Source organism: Diorhabda carinulata, chromosome 11 (genome assembly GCF_026250575.1).
Source record: "Diorhabda carinulata isolate Delta chromosome 11, icDioCari1.1, whole genome shotgun sequence".
Classification (NCBI taxonomy): Eukaryota; Metazoa; Arthropoda; class Insecta; order Coleoptera; family Chrysomelidae; genus Diorhabda; species Diorhabda carinulata.
In genome coordinates, this window is record NC_079470.1 from 10,514,428 (window position 1) to 10,528,623 (window position 14,196).

The window sequence follows — 14,196 nt, forward strand, 5'->3', positions numbered from 1 at the left end:
GTTAGTATCATCTATTGTAAAAATTATGTAATGTATTTATATACTTAAATAAATGCACTAAATTAACTTACTTGTCTATACTGATGTGTTTGTGATGACATTAGATTATTAACTGACTCTACAGCCATTAGATACTCGTTTATACACATTATCCTCACATTATAGAATCTTCTTTACTGGAAATCTCTAACTTGCCAATATCCGATAATCTCATGTTGAAATAAAAAGCAAAAATTATTTTGTATTTACATCATACTAAGGTAGGGATTGCTGCTACTGACCAAATGGTTAACATTATACCTGGCAAAACCAAACAACGAAATTGCCTACTGAAATTTTTGACTTCCTGTTGAACGTTGCAGAACAGAATTCTTTATGTGTCGAATAATCCTTAATGTTAAATTGGAAACATATCCCAAAGAAGAGAAAATCTTTTGGAACTCTTTGGACAAATGATTATTACAATAACTATAACTCGATCTAGAGCTGGACCATGGGAAAATAAATGAAAATTTGCGGTTTTGCTTTTCCGCCTCATCCTCCAAGATGGGAGATGGCGATAGAAATGACAAAAGTTGTAAGATTACAATTTGTGTTTTCCATCAAGACTGAAGGATATACTCGTCGCCCTATAGATGGAGTGCAAATGGATATTCCTCAGAGCAGATGACATAATTTGTTTTTATTTCATTTTTTAAATATATATGTATTGCAGAATTTAAAGTTATTTTCAGATCTTAACCTATCTTAACTTTTGGATATTAACTATTATTAACATCAAGAGATATTAAAATCAACTTCTAAGGGTATTAAAACGTGATAAAAAAATGTAGAAATATGCAAGCCTTCGATTTGTTTCTTAATTGAAATAAATTATAAATCTAAATAGCTTTTGAAACAAAATAAAGTTGACTCGAACTTATCAACATTATTGTTTGTGTACGTAGATTTTTCAATGTTTATTATATTTTGTGTTAAATTGTACTACAAATCGACTACAAATGGATAAAGAAAAAGACTTTTCCTCAACCCTACTAGAAATTAAGCCAGGTGTTGAAGGTGTTTTCATTAAATTTAATTAATGGAAAAGTCGAGGAAAGTATATAATATGGGCTATGAATCTTTTTTGAACTAGAAAAAGGAAGAGAAAACCACTAAATTTTCATTATCGTCTTTGTTGGTATACTTCACTTATCCGCAAAATTTGTATGAAATTAGAAAATTATGAAAAATTAGGAGCATTTTAAGATAGAAAGCAGGTTTTCAGCTTAAAAAAATTGAAAACTTCTTCTAGCAAAGATATCAATAACTTGTAACGGGTGTATGTAGAAGTAATGATTTTCAACAAAAATATTTAGTAATCGTGGATAACGTATAGTATTCTACTCGAGTATAAAATTTTATTATTATTCTCTCGCTAGTTTATTTCACTCGCTAATGCTCGTGGCAATAAACTTCACCTCTTGAATAAGGTTAATTTTCATACTTTGCGCGTATGGCAATCATATGATCATTGTATTTACAACGTTGCCAATTGATCCAAATAGATCTTTCTGACATTCACCAACAATTTCGAAGAATAATCCACAATTATATGGAATTTATGAATGAAACAATTATTATTATTCCACCCGATACTACAATAGGTATTGTAGAAAAAAAAAATTGTAAATTTTGAAATTAAATAAGAAAGTATATATTCATTTCTTTATTTAGCGAAGAAATCAACAATTTCGTACAATATTGCAGTAATAAACATTCTACTTTGTTCAACTATTATATACAATTTATAGAAAAAAAATAAATAAATCTACAGGATGTGTCCAAAATATCAGCTTCATCTATCAAAAGCTTTACAACTTTTCAACAAAGATTTGGAAATATTTTAATTAATTTAATTTTTTTTTAAACCAATTAAGATGTCTTAACAAAGGAAATATTTGAGACATCCCGTAACATTTCAATCGAATTATTTAAAATTTAATTACCGAAATCAAGTTTTAAAACTCCCAAAAAACATCTGTAAATTCAATCATCAGTGCACACTAAGATAAAAATACAGGTTGTCCCAACTATCTTCGTTTTTGAATTGGGAATCCAAGTAGTTACAGCATAAATTTTTTAGTTATCTTGTACTTACATTTGAACACAATTGATACATTAATTCTAAAATTACCCTAAAAATACAAGATCACGAGAAACCCTTAGTGGGACAGCCTGTATATTAGTTTTTATTTTAAAAAAACTCCGTCGTAGATGTAAATAGGTGTATAAAGGTGAAAAATACTATTAACAATACTACAAATTTCGAAAAAAAAAACATTTTATTTTCTTTTATTTTCAGTCTTCTAACTATTGTTTCATGTTACATATTAAAAAGAGGAATAATAAATGATTAAACAAATAGAAAGAGTAATAAAATAACATAATGATAGATAAGTGAGTAAATAAAAAAAACGATATTTTAGTAGATCCATGGAAAGGCTAAAAAATGGAAACTGCAAGGAGAAATACCAAAAATAAATGATTATGAATTGGAGAAAATGTAAACAAAAGAATAAAAGGGAGAATTAAACTTAATGAAGAAAAGGCACACTAACTTTAACTGGAAGAAACTAAAAAACAGATTTTAGTTGAAAAACGTCTTGGAAATGGATAGAGGTAAAAGAAGAAACATTCAACAAGGCAATTGCTCAACAAAGTCTCTTACAGAAAGTAGGAGAAAACTTGTTTTGATTCATCAAAGGTTCATGGTTCTTTCTTTCTAATAGAAAGTAACTTGCATACAATAGCAAATAAAAAATAGGTTGGAATGAAGTATAATTGTCTACGAGGCAAAGACACACCAAAATATCTGAGAAGAAGCAGACGATTTGATCTTCCACTGGTATCAGATTGATTAAGTTAGAAGAAGAAAACTGGGAAACGAGATGATATGGAGAATCAACATTCAATAAAGCAAATGCTCAACAAAATCTTTTTTTGATTCATCACAGGTTCCGAATTAATTGGATGGAAAACAATTTGCATAGAATAGGAGAGAAAAAATAGGAAGAGGGTGAAATAAAAAATAATAATACACGTGGTAATAGACAACAAAAATATCTGAGAAAAGGCAGGGAAAGAGTAAAAACATAAAAAAATTTCTGAGAAGAAGCAGAATAAAAACTCGGTTTCATACTGCACAGATATTGGACTCGAGTTAAAATAAAAAAAAATAGAAAACAAGATGGAATGAAGAGGCAAAAAATAAGCAAAATATCTAAAGATGGTGCAAGGAAATGTGGTTTGATTAGAGAAGTACCTACTTAGAATAGGAGAGCAAAAATTAGAAATAGGTTAGAATTGAGAATAATTGTCTACGAAGCAGATATAACAAAATATCTGAGAAGGTTTGATCTTCCACGGAAACTGGATTGAGTGTATTAAAAAATGGCTTGAATCAGAAAGAATGAATAGAAAAAAAATGGGATGGAAAATAATCATCCAAAACACAACAGAAACTGGAAAACTGGAAAAATGTGGTTTGATTAAAACTGAAGTGACCAAGTTAAAAAATACGTTTACAATTTCCTTAGAAATTTATAACCTCTTGTGCGTGCAAAAACATAATTAATGTTTAGAAATTGTAAAAATTTTGGATTTTATCAAAGAAATCGTTGTTTAGAAATTTCCTTTATGGTAATCAATGTTTCGGGATGTAATACAAGTTAGTTCTCAAAGAATTGACAATTTATTAATAATAATTCAAAATTGGAAACAAAATGTCGTATTTGACCATGTTTGATAAATAAAAATATTTGAATAATTGACGATTATACAGTCTATTTACGTCTACGAGTTAGTTGCAATAAAACCCCTAAGAAAAACGACCCTAAAAAGTTACTTTGTAACAATTATACGATTTCATAGAAACCTCATTTCTTATATTAGCACAATTTGCTATACCGGGTGTTTGAATTTGACACTTAACTTGTTAAAACTATTTAAAATTAAACTGAAATCGAAACACCGAGCATGCCATAAAAATTTTAAAAATAAACATTTAAATTATCACATTTAATATAAATCTTCATAACAAAATCAATATAAAGTATTGTATGTAGATTAGTTACATAAAAATATATAAATAAACTTGTAAATTGTATAAAGGAGTGGGGTAGAGGCGTTTAGAAAAAAAATGGGGCACTTCACGGAAGTAAATTAATGGTTATCTAGTAACTTCTTAATTTCATTCACCCTGTAACACATTTTTTGTTTCAGTTATATTTTCACTACTCCAAAAAATTAGATTTGACTTAAAACCAAACTTTCCATCATTTTTATGTACAAAAAATATTCAACTCAAATATTACATTGGGTTTATACAGGGGGATTTGATAAATAAAAAAATGTATCGAAACTGTCACAATTTTAGCGTATCCCCGTATACAGACTCAAAACCGATCTTGTTTCTTTTTGTGACCTAGCTTTACTAAACACATTCCAAAATCTAAGTGTTTCGTCTCCGGCGCCGGTCACTATGGCTTCCCCGTCAGGTGAAAGTGCAAGATAAAGTACTCTGTATGAATGACCTGTCAATTTGGCAACTTGAGTGAGGCTTGGATATTTCCAAACTAGGATTTGGTTTTGGGAATAGCCGTGCGTTGAAACTAATTCCGAGCTATGTTTAGACCAAGCTAAGTTACAAACTTGGGAACCTGGAATAAACAAAATAAATCAATTTCACCACACCACACACTTAAAAGCATTAGGTAAACTGAAAAGTTCGTAGACTGACACCAAGGTAGCACTACTAGTATTAAATCCATATGATTTTCACCAAGTCTTAACAGAAGATTACATTAGGTAAAGGAAAAGTGGGGTTTTCGAATCAAACTCGGTTAAAATTTGAATTTTTGAAGTTTAATTTGATAAATTCGGGTTATATGAGTCTAATTTGATTAAAAATACAGTTTTTTAAGTTTAATTTAGAGAAATAATTGCTTTTCTGATATCAATTTTGCCAGACAAGTCCCAACGAACCATACATGTGGTTTACAGGATCCATATCGTAAACATGACCTAGCAGAAGATGATTACATTAGTGAAAATGGGTTTTTGGGGTTAAGCTTGATTAAAATTCAACTTTTTGACGATTAGTTGGACAAATACTCACAAACTAGGGTTATATGTGTCTAATTTGATTCAAAACACAGTCTTGTAAGGTTAATTTAAAAAAAAAAATGTCTTTTCTGAATTCAATTTGGTCAGACAAGACACAATGAGCGAAATTGTGGCTTAAAGATTCCATATTGTGAACATAAACCAACAAAACAAGTGTACGTAAGTCAAAAGGGGATTTAACATGGGTCAAAATTTGGCTTTTTGAAGTTTAATTTGACAATTTGGGGTTATGTGCATCTAATTTGATTAAAAGTACGTTTATTAAGATTAATTTAGAGAAAAACTGCTTCTCCAAGCCAAGAACAAACTATAATTGTGGTTTACGGGATCTATATCATGAACATAATCTAACAGAAGAAGATTACATTAGTCAAAAGTGAGTTTTTGGGGTTAAGCTTGGTTAAAATTTGAGTTTTTCAAGTTTAATTTGACAAATTTGGTTTATGTAAGTCTAATTTGATTAAAAATATAGTTTTTTAAGGTTAAGTTAGAGAAAAAATTGCTTTTCTGTTTCAATTTGGTCAGACAAAATTTAAATGGAGCGAAATTGTGGTTTATACATTCCAAATTATGAACATAACCTAATAAAAGAAATTTACAAAGTCAAATGTGGCTCAAAATCTAGCTTTTCGAAGTTTAATTTGACAAATTGGGATTATAAGTGTCAAATTTGATTGAAAACAGAGTTTTATTAGATTAACTTGGGGAAAAAATTGCTCCTCCGAGATTAATTTGGTTAGGTGATCTCCAATGGACCAAATTGTGGTTTACGGGATCCATATAGTGAATAAAACCTAACAAAAGAAGATTAAATTAGTTGAAAAGGGGTTTTCTGAGTTTAACGTTTGTCAAAATTTGGCTTTTTGAAATTTTATTTGACAAATAGGGGTTATATGAGTCTAATAATAAAAATACAGTTTTTGAAAGGTTAAATTACAGAAAAATTGCTCCCCCGAGATTAATTTGGGCATACGAGACCAAATAAACCTTAATTGTGGTTTACAGGTTCTATATTGTGAACATAACCTAACAAAAGATTATATAAATCAAAAGTGGGTTTTCTGGGTTTTTTAGTATTTTGAATGAATCCACTTTGGTTAGTTTGGAAAAATGGATAAAAAACAAATTCCTGACTTAATAAATAATTGCTTTTTGACGAAAAAAACACTATTAAACACAAAGTTTGATTCGATAAATATTATTCGGATTTTGTTCCAGAAAAATGAAACGTTGGTAGTTTACTAAATTTAAATGAGGACATCAAAAAAGTGCACGAAACAAATTCAAATAACCGTAACGTAGAGCTTTTTGGGACAGCTGAGACCCTAAGATATCAAAGGAACGTGTTGGAATTTGGATATGCGGACACTCTGTTCAAAGTGAGTACAAAAATGGATCATTCTGAGCTGAGAATTTCACACCGAAGTCTAATCGACAGTTAACACGTGATGAATTGACTTAAAAGCGCGAAAGGATACAAAATTCGGCATCAATATTTTGGGATGCGGATGGTATAATATTTAACGAATTAACGAAAATTAAAAAAAAAAATGGAAAAGCGATAACAGCGAATATTACTTAGTGTTATTGAAGAAGAAAAAAGTCAATGCACAAATCAATGGAAGCAATGAGAAAATTTCATAAATTAGGCTTGGAATTGATTCCGCATCCACCGTATTCTTCAGATCTAGCCCACAGCGACATCGAAGTCAACTATATTGAATTGAATTATAAAGAAATATTTTCAATACTAGTCTACGATATTTTCAGTCCACTTGTTATATAATCGCGTATTAACAAAAAAAAATCTAACCTGTATCAACGCACTGCATGGGTTGTCCAGTAAGGGTATTCCAGAATCGTATACATCTATCCGCCGTTCCGCCTCCGGACGCTAACAATCCATGGTGATGTGGAGACCATGCTATAGCTTTAACTGCAGCTAAATGATCCGTATACGTTTGTACAGGTGATAACGATTGCATATTCCAAACGTACAATCTGTTATCGTTGCCACCGGACGCCAGATATTGGTTATCCGGAGACCATTTTAATCCGCAGACTTCTTGTCGATGGCCAACTAGGCGTCGTTCTATTACGTTAGCTGGAATGAGAATTTTTATGTCAAATGAAAATGGTTTAAGCGGAATAAAGAATAAAAACCGAAATAATATATTCATTTCACGAAACAATAACCAATTGCATAGGTCTATTTTATCACAATATGCTATTCATTCTTGTGTTACAACAAAAATTTTTCCTGTCGACCAGTGGGAAGCTATACTCATTTAAATATACGACTAATTTGATAAATGTAAATCATCTCAATACTTTAGCTGATTAGTACAAGGAATAAAAAACAATGAAAATTATAGTAATTTAATGAGGCGCACGTGAGCTGCCGCTATCTAACAATACCCCCACTTCTATAAGTGTATAGCTTATTAATATGCTATAGTAACACGTAATAATCACTGAAAATAATCTGCTTAAAAAACGGATTTAAAATGATACTTAATTTTTATGGTTGCCTAAAGCCGGATCCCTTCGTAGAAATTTTTATGTTCTAAAATTTGATTAGTGTCTATGCAACTGTTTTCATAATTTAGAGATTCAATTATTTACTATTTACATAAGTTTTTACTGAACATATTCAAAACGTGAAGTTATAATGATATACAGGGTGTTCCAAGACTGTGACTTCAGGACTTCATTTTTCAACAGGCACCTCGATGTACAAGGCCTTTTAAATGAATCCCTACCTCAGCGTTGGATTGGTCGCAAACGAAATGAAGACCTGGCTCTACACTTCTGGCCACCGAGATCTCCTGATCTCACTCCATGTGACTATTTATTGTGGGGTTATGTTAAGCAAGCTGTTTCCGTCCCGCCTCTACCAACAACTCTTAACGATCTGCGGAGCCGTATCTCTGCTGCCGTGAACTCAGTCACAGCAGATACATTTGCTCGTGTATGGGATGAGTTTGGCTACTTTGAAACTTCCTCTTTTCATTGGTATAAAAATTATTCATGTAGCATTTGTATTTTAGTAAGTACGAATTTTTAAAAATGGGTCCATCATTTAGAATAACCTTGTACTTAATTTGAATATTTATCAATAAGCAAAGTCCCTCGGAGTCCCTGTATAAATTTATTTATATTCATACAAACATGTGTATGTTGTATATCAGGTCAGCCAAACAAAAGTGATTACTAGAATAGAATAATTGCAATAATTAAATAGTTCAGATAACAAACATAACTTGTGTGAATGCAGAATGCAAGCAAATAATTTTATCATTTTAGATACGCGAGAGCTTGTTCAGCAATATCGATTATATCAAATCAATTGGTAAACAAGACTGAAACAAACATCTATTATTGTTGTACGAGTAAAAAATATAATATTAGTATACAGGTAGGTTTTAATTGAAAAGTGAAAAATGTTATTATTCGCACCTATCGATATTTCCGTTAAGCAATCTCACGATATTGCTAATACGGTTTCGAACAACCAAATGGAATAAACTCGTTAACAAATGAATGAGGGCGTGTTGGGAAAAACGCTTCGACACGTCGATTTTTATTTAATACGCATTTAAAAAATTTACAGCGTGTATCATGTACCAGTTGCCAATACCAAATTTCTCATTTTAAATGCAACTCCCTGTATATTATTTACTTTTTAGAGTCTTTAGACGATTACACCCTAACACTGTTTGTCGTCTACTATTATGAATGAAACGTTGTCATCAGTGTTCCCAACTCTCAAAGATTCACCTCCCTAAAGCCCCAATCAAAGACCCCTAAAATCCCCACAACTACTACATATTCTCCCCAAAAAATTTTATTATTCTCATTTTATATTATTTATAAAGTATTTCTAAATAAATTTCATTAAAAATAATAAAGTATCATTAAACAAATAAAAAATTTCAATTTTAACATTTTTGCGGATGGTTGTTCATGATCCACCATTCCGTTGCAGCGTAATCATATTTTGTAATATTTCACTAGATATTATGTTCTTTACAATGTTATGAAAATCCTTAAAAATATCCTTTCCCCCTAAATTTGGGGGAAAACCCTAAGTTGGGAGCCCTGGTTATCGTTCGACGACCGCTGACGCTACGCCTGGCGTTCAGACGTCGATCTAAACGTTTACGCTCAAGTCGGACGCCGCATACAGAATTTAATAGGAGACCGAGGCATAAGGGGAAACCATATCAGCGTTTCTTTTTACTAATATAAATTTTAAAAAAATCAACAGAAAGTAGATATAAGTCTCTTTGCGTTAACTGGATGAATACTTCCTTTACTTCCTGAATACCTAGAGACAATAATTGCCTACAGTTCTTTATCTTCCATGGTTTGATCTGAACTGAAGTAGAAAAACGCTTAAGCGTGGTCATGTGCAAAGAATTTAAAAAGCGAGCAGATCGCCACGTTCGTATCGCCGCGAACAAGACGCAAGCATGAACGTAGCCTTAAATGGCCAGATTAAGGTCTCAGTCTCCTATTGAATGCTATATGTGGCGTCCTACCTGAGCGTAAACGTTCCGATGGACGTCTGAACGCCGGGCACACCGTCAGTCCCAATATTTGTGTTTATAAATATTATTTTTATGTTCCTTGTTACTGATTCAATAAATAATTCCTCTTCTTATCGAATGCCCACATTTTGTGCTGACGTTTGAATGGCGCCTAGGGTGTGACGTTGTACGCGACCGACGGCGTTTATATGGCACCATAGCCTTAGCAAGTTCTCGTCTGTCCGCATGACAGTAGTGATCAGTGTCAGTACTATTGTGGTTCATGTATAAGAAATGCACATAACGAAATAGTTAGAGATATTAGATATACCTCAATAACACAAATGGAAGTTACGCGATTATTTCATGGAAAATTTACAAATTTGCCGCATTTATCCCAAGTAACAACTAGCAAAATCGAAAAGCTCTTTGGAGAGTTTGGTCACTTACAATAGAAAAAAAAAATAGTTGCTAATGCATTAAGTGATAATACGAAATTAGATACTCGGCTTAAGTTTCATGCTCCACTGTTCAACGTTAGCCACACACGAATTTTTCATTTATTGAAGGAAAATAAAATGTATCCCTATCAAATGATACCAACTCAGGAGAACATGGAAGAAGATTTTGATATGAAAACGTATTTTTGTGAACAAAAGATAAAAATGTAATCTAATTAGAAGATGTATTGTTTTCATGGTCATTGTGAAGTTCCTACCATTACCAAATCAATGTCTGTCAGTATCTGAATCAAATTTTCCCAAATCGGTGGATAAAGAGGAGTGGATCGATGGAATATCCGGCACATCCTCCTGATCTGACCCTATTAGACTTCTAATTGAGGAGAATATCAAAAGCTGGGATATGTGTTGTTTTCTGATGAGAGCACATTCACGTTCATGTTAATTGTCAAAATTGCCACAATTAGTCATATGAGGAAAGAACATATGCAATATCGTGAAAAAGTTAATGTTTGGACAGGAATTGTTGGAAATTTTTCATTGATAGCAACTTGAATGAAGATAAATATTTAGAACTGCTCCTCGTGCCAACTTAGACAACAGAATATAAGACAAACTTATATTCTGATTCATCAAAACAACAAGTTCCTGCGAATATAATATGGTTTCAGTGAGATGGAACACCTCGCCATTTACTAATCAATGTTCGGCAGTACCTAAACCAAATTTTTTCAAATCTGCGGGTAGGAGGTGCGAATCCATAGAATGGCCAGCACATTGTCCTGACTTGACGTCATTCGACTTCTTTTACATTGTATCACATTGAAATTGATGTTTGTTTATAAAATAATCAACAAATAATCACCATTATTTATTAGGTTTTTAGTGTAATGTGGCGAATTGGTGAAATAATTTTTTTTAATCTAAATTATTGTAATAAATTCCAAAACACTTAATATTTCCGAAACGGTTGAGAGTAGGTATAGTACATGGTACTTGAATGGAGTTTTCTGAAGAATTCAAAAAATAAATATATTAGAAGTTACATTTAAAATAAGAAAGTCGGTAAAATATCGATATGTTCAAGCGTTTTTACCAACCCGCCCTCATTAATGTATTCCAATCGACTGTTCCACACCGTATATTTAATAAAATTTTTTGACACCTCCAGAAATTGTTTTATTTTATCTTTGTCTAATAATTAGATACTATTCCGGAAAAGTATGACCTCTCTTTAGCATAAACGATATATATTAGAAAGTATTGTTGATTTAGCTTTTTATTTGGACATTTGTTTAGCATTATTAACCTGATTTTTTTTTTCAGTTACTCTCACCGAATTATACGGAATTAAAACATTATTTCGACTAACCTATATTTTGTAGTCGACATCCCATTTCAACACAGAAAGTCATGTCAACGTCAAAATCAGTCGATTTTGATCCTTTTACCATAAACAAGGGACTTAAAGTCCTTCTGAACGATGATGTCAATTCTCAGTTCAGTTTCAAGTCGAACTGTCAGTTTTCCCTAGGTGTAAAAAGATAAAAAACTGAAAGGAAATACAAACTCAAACGGAGAACTGACGAGATGGCCAGATCTATTTGTTTCATTTCAGTTTTAAGAATTCCGTCTGTTATTGGTTTGATTGTACAAATATGTCGAAGGATCGTAGCGGTTTACGCGATTTTTCAAAAATTAACGGATAATTTTACCTAGATTTGGTATGAAAATTGAGATTTTTATATATTGATATCGTTATTAAATTGGGCAAATATATACATCATGGGGGTTTAAGAGTCCGTTGAACGCAAATATCGCGACAGAATTTATGTACTAGAATCTTATTATTCTGTTCATTTATCTTCGTCGCCTCTCATTTCATTATTTTCATCTGCAGGTTCTTTGGCTCAGCGGGTCAGAAAATTGTATCATTTTTATGGGGACTAAATGGTGGTCTTTTAGTTCCCATCCTCAATCAGTGTTTATTTGTTTTGCTACATCATGATTCTTTTTCTTTATTTTCGTCGCTTCTCATTTCATTTTCTTCATCTGCAGGTTTTTTGGCTCAGTGGGCCAGACGATTGTGTCATTTTATGCCGACTAAATGCTGGTCTTTTAGTTCCCATCCTCAATCAGTGTTTATTTGTTTTGCTGCATCATGATTCTTTTTCTTTATTTTCGTCGCTTCCCATTTCATTTTCTTCATCAGCGTGTTCTTTGGCTCAGTGGGCCAGACGATTGTGTCATTTTATGCCGACTAAATGCTGGTCTTTTAGTTCCCATCCTCAATCAGTGTTTATTTGTTTTGCTGCATCATGATTCTTTTTCTTTATTTTCGTCGCTTCTCATTTCATTTTCTTCATCTGCGTGTTCTTTGGCTCAGTGGGCCAGACGATTGTGTCATTTTTATGGGAACTAAATGCTGTTCCTTTAGTTCCCATCCTCAATCAGTGTTTATTTGTTTTGCTGCATCATGATTCTTTTTCTTTATTTTCGTCGCTTCTCATTTCATTTTCTTCATCTGCAGGTTTTTTGGCTCAGTGGGCCAGACGATTGTGTCATTTTATGCCGACTAAATGCTGGTCTTTTAGTTCCCATCCTCAATCAGTGTTTATTTGTTTTGCTGCATCATGATTCTTTTTCTTTATTTTCGTCGCTTCTCATTTCATTTTCTTCATCTGCGTGTTCTTTGGCTCAGTGGGCCAGACGATTGTGTCATTTTTATGGGGACTAAATGCTGTTCCTTTAGTTCCCATCCTCAATCAGTGGAATTGATGCCACAATGATTTCCGTAAAACCACACTTGCACTTGTAAATAAACTCTTTTCAAGCTTATTGAAATGATATAGGTACCTCGTAGGTAATCCTAGTCGTAATAGTCGTGTTCAGCGATTTTGGAAACCCCCAGGATGTATATATTCGTCCAATTTCGTAACGAAGTTCCAGGGGGTGCCAGGAATCAACGTAGATGTTGATCACCATGGGCATTAGGTTCCTCGTAGTTGCGTGTTGCGATATTCGTGTTAAGCGACGTCGGAAACGCCCTAGAAGCGAAATTGTACTAATTTTGGGCGATATTTTTCATTTTGAAAGATGTACTTTCCAAAGTGTATTTTCATTTTGTTGTCAAAGGCTTTCCCGAATCTAATGCACTTTAATCCGTCTTACAGCTCAGAAATTCCTAAATTTGGAGATTGATTTTGGTGTTATAAAGAAAATCAAAGAAATATTCTACTGAATTATTAATATAATAACGGCATGCGAAATATCTTGTAACAAGATTTGAAACAACAGTACTAATAAAACTATATTGGGAAATTTATAATTGGCGACGTTTTATGCATATTTGTGCAGATCTTATTGGTGATATTTCCATTTATATTTTCCGAAGAACGGGTAATAGTTTCAATAACAAATTAGCAAATACTCTTAGTCATAATTCTATGAGAAATTAGAATTGTAAGTACATCATTATAACCCACGAGTGTATGATTCTTATAAAAAATAGTTTCTATATGACAATGAATGTAATATTGGAAATTTTCTATTAGCTAGAGAAAAATATCCATAACACATCGTTATTTATAAATAAAGTTCTGCAGTAAGACTAATAATTAAGTAATTATGATATTTGCAAGAAGATAGTGAATTTTTGGAAATTTTCAGTTTTATCTGTATAGATTATTGATCTAATAACAAATTATTCGATAAAATAATATTTCGGTACCAATTAGACAATGCGACAACGTAAAATATAGTAAATAATGAAATAACTTTGAAGTATACGCTGTATAGTTTCAACCATACAAATATGTATGTAGGTCAACAGACTTTAACATTTTAAATAAGGCCTATCAAACATTTCCTGCCATTTTCCTTTTCTAAGATCAATGGTATTAAAAACATACTATTAATTATTTTAAACAATGTAAAAGGGTCGAGGAACCTTTTTACTTCTATAGAGCATTACACTCTGTTTCACAAGTAAATACAAGTGGATTTAAAAATGTCGAAAATGGAACGAAATGTATTGT

General features: G+C 32.0%; 1 protein-coding gene across 1 annotated transcript in view; it reads right to left on the bottom strand.

The window, feature by feature from the left end:
• Positions 1-1,979: 1,979 nt before the first annotated feature.
• The window catches only part of LOC130899320 (fizzy-related protein homolog), a 52,345-nt gene continuing 40,128 nt past the window's right edge, over positions 1,980-14,196 (bottom strand). Inside the window, exons 4-5 of the mRNA XM_057809190.1 lie at positions 6,980-7,270; positions 1,980-4,700 (exon numbers count right to left, since the gene is read on the bottom strand). Coding sequence (XP_057665173.1) covers positions 4,414-4,700; positions 6,980-7,270 — 578 coding nt within the window. The 3' untranslated portion in view covers positions 1,980-4,413. The remainder of the gene's footprint in view (positions 4,701-6,979; positions 7,271-14,196) is intronic.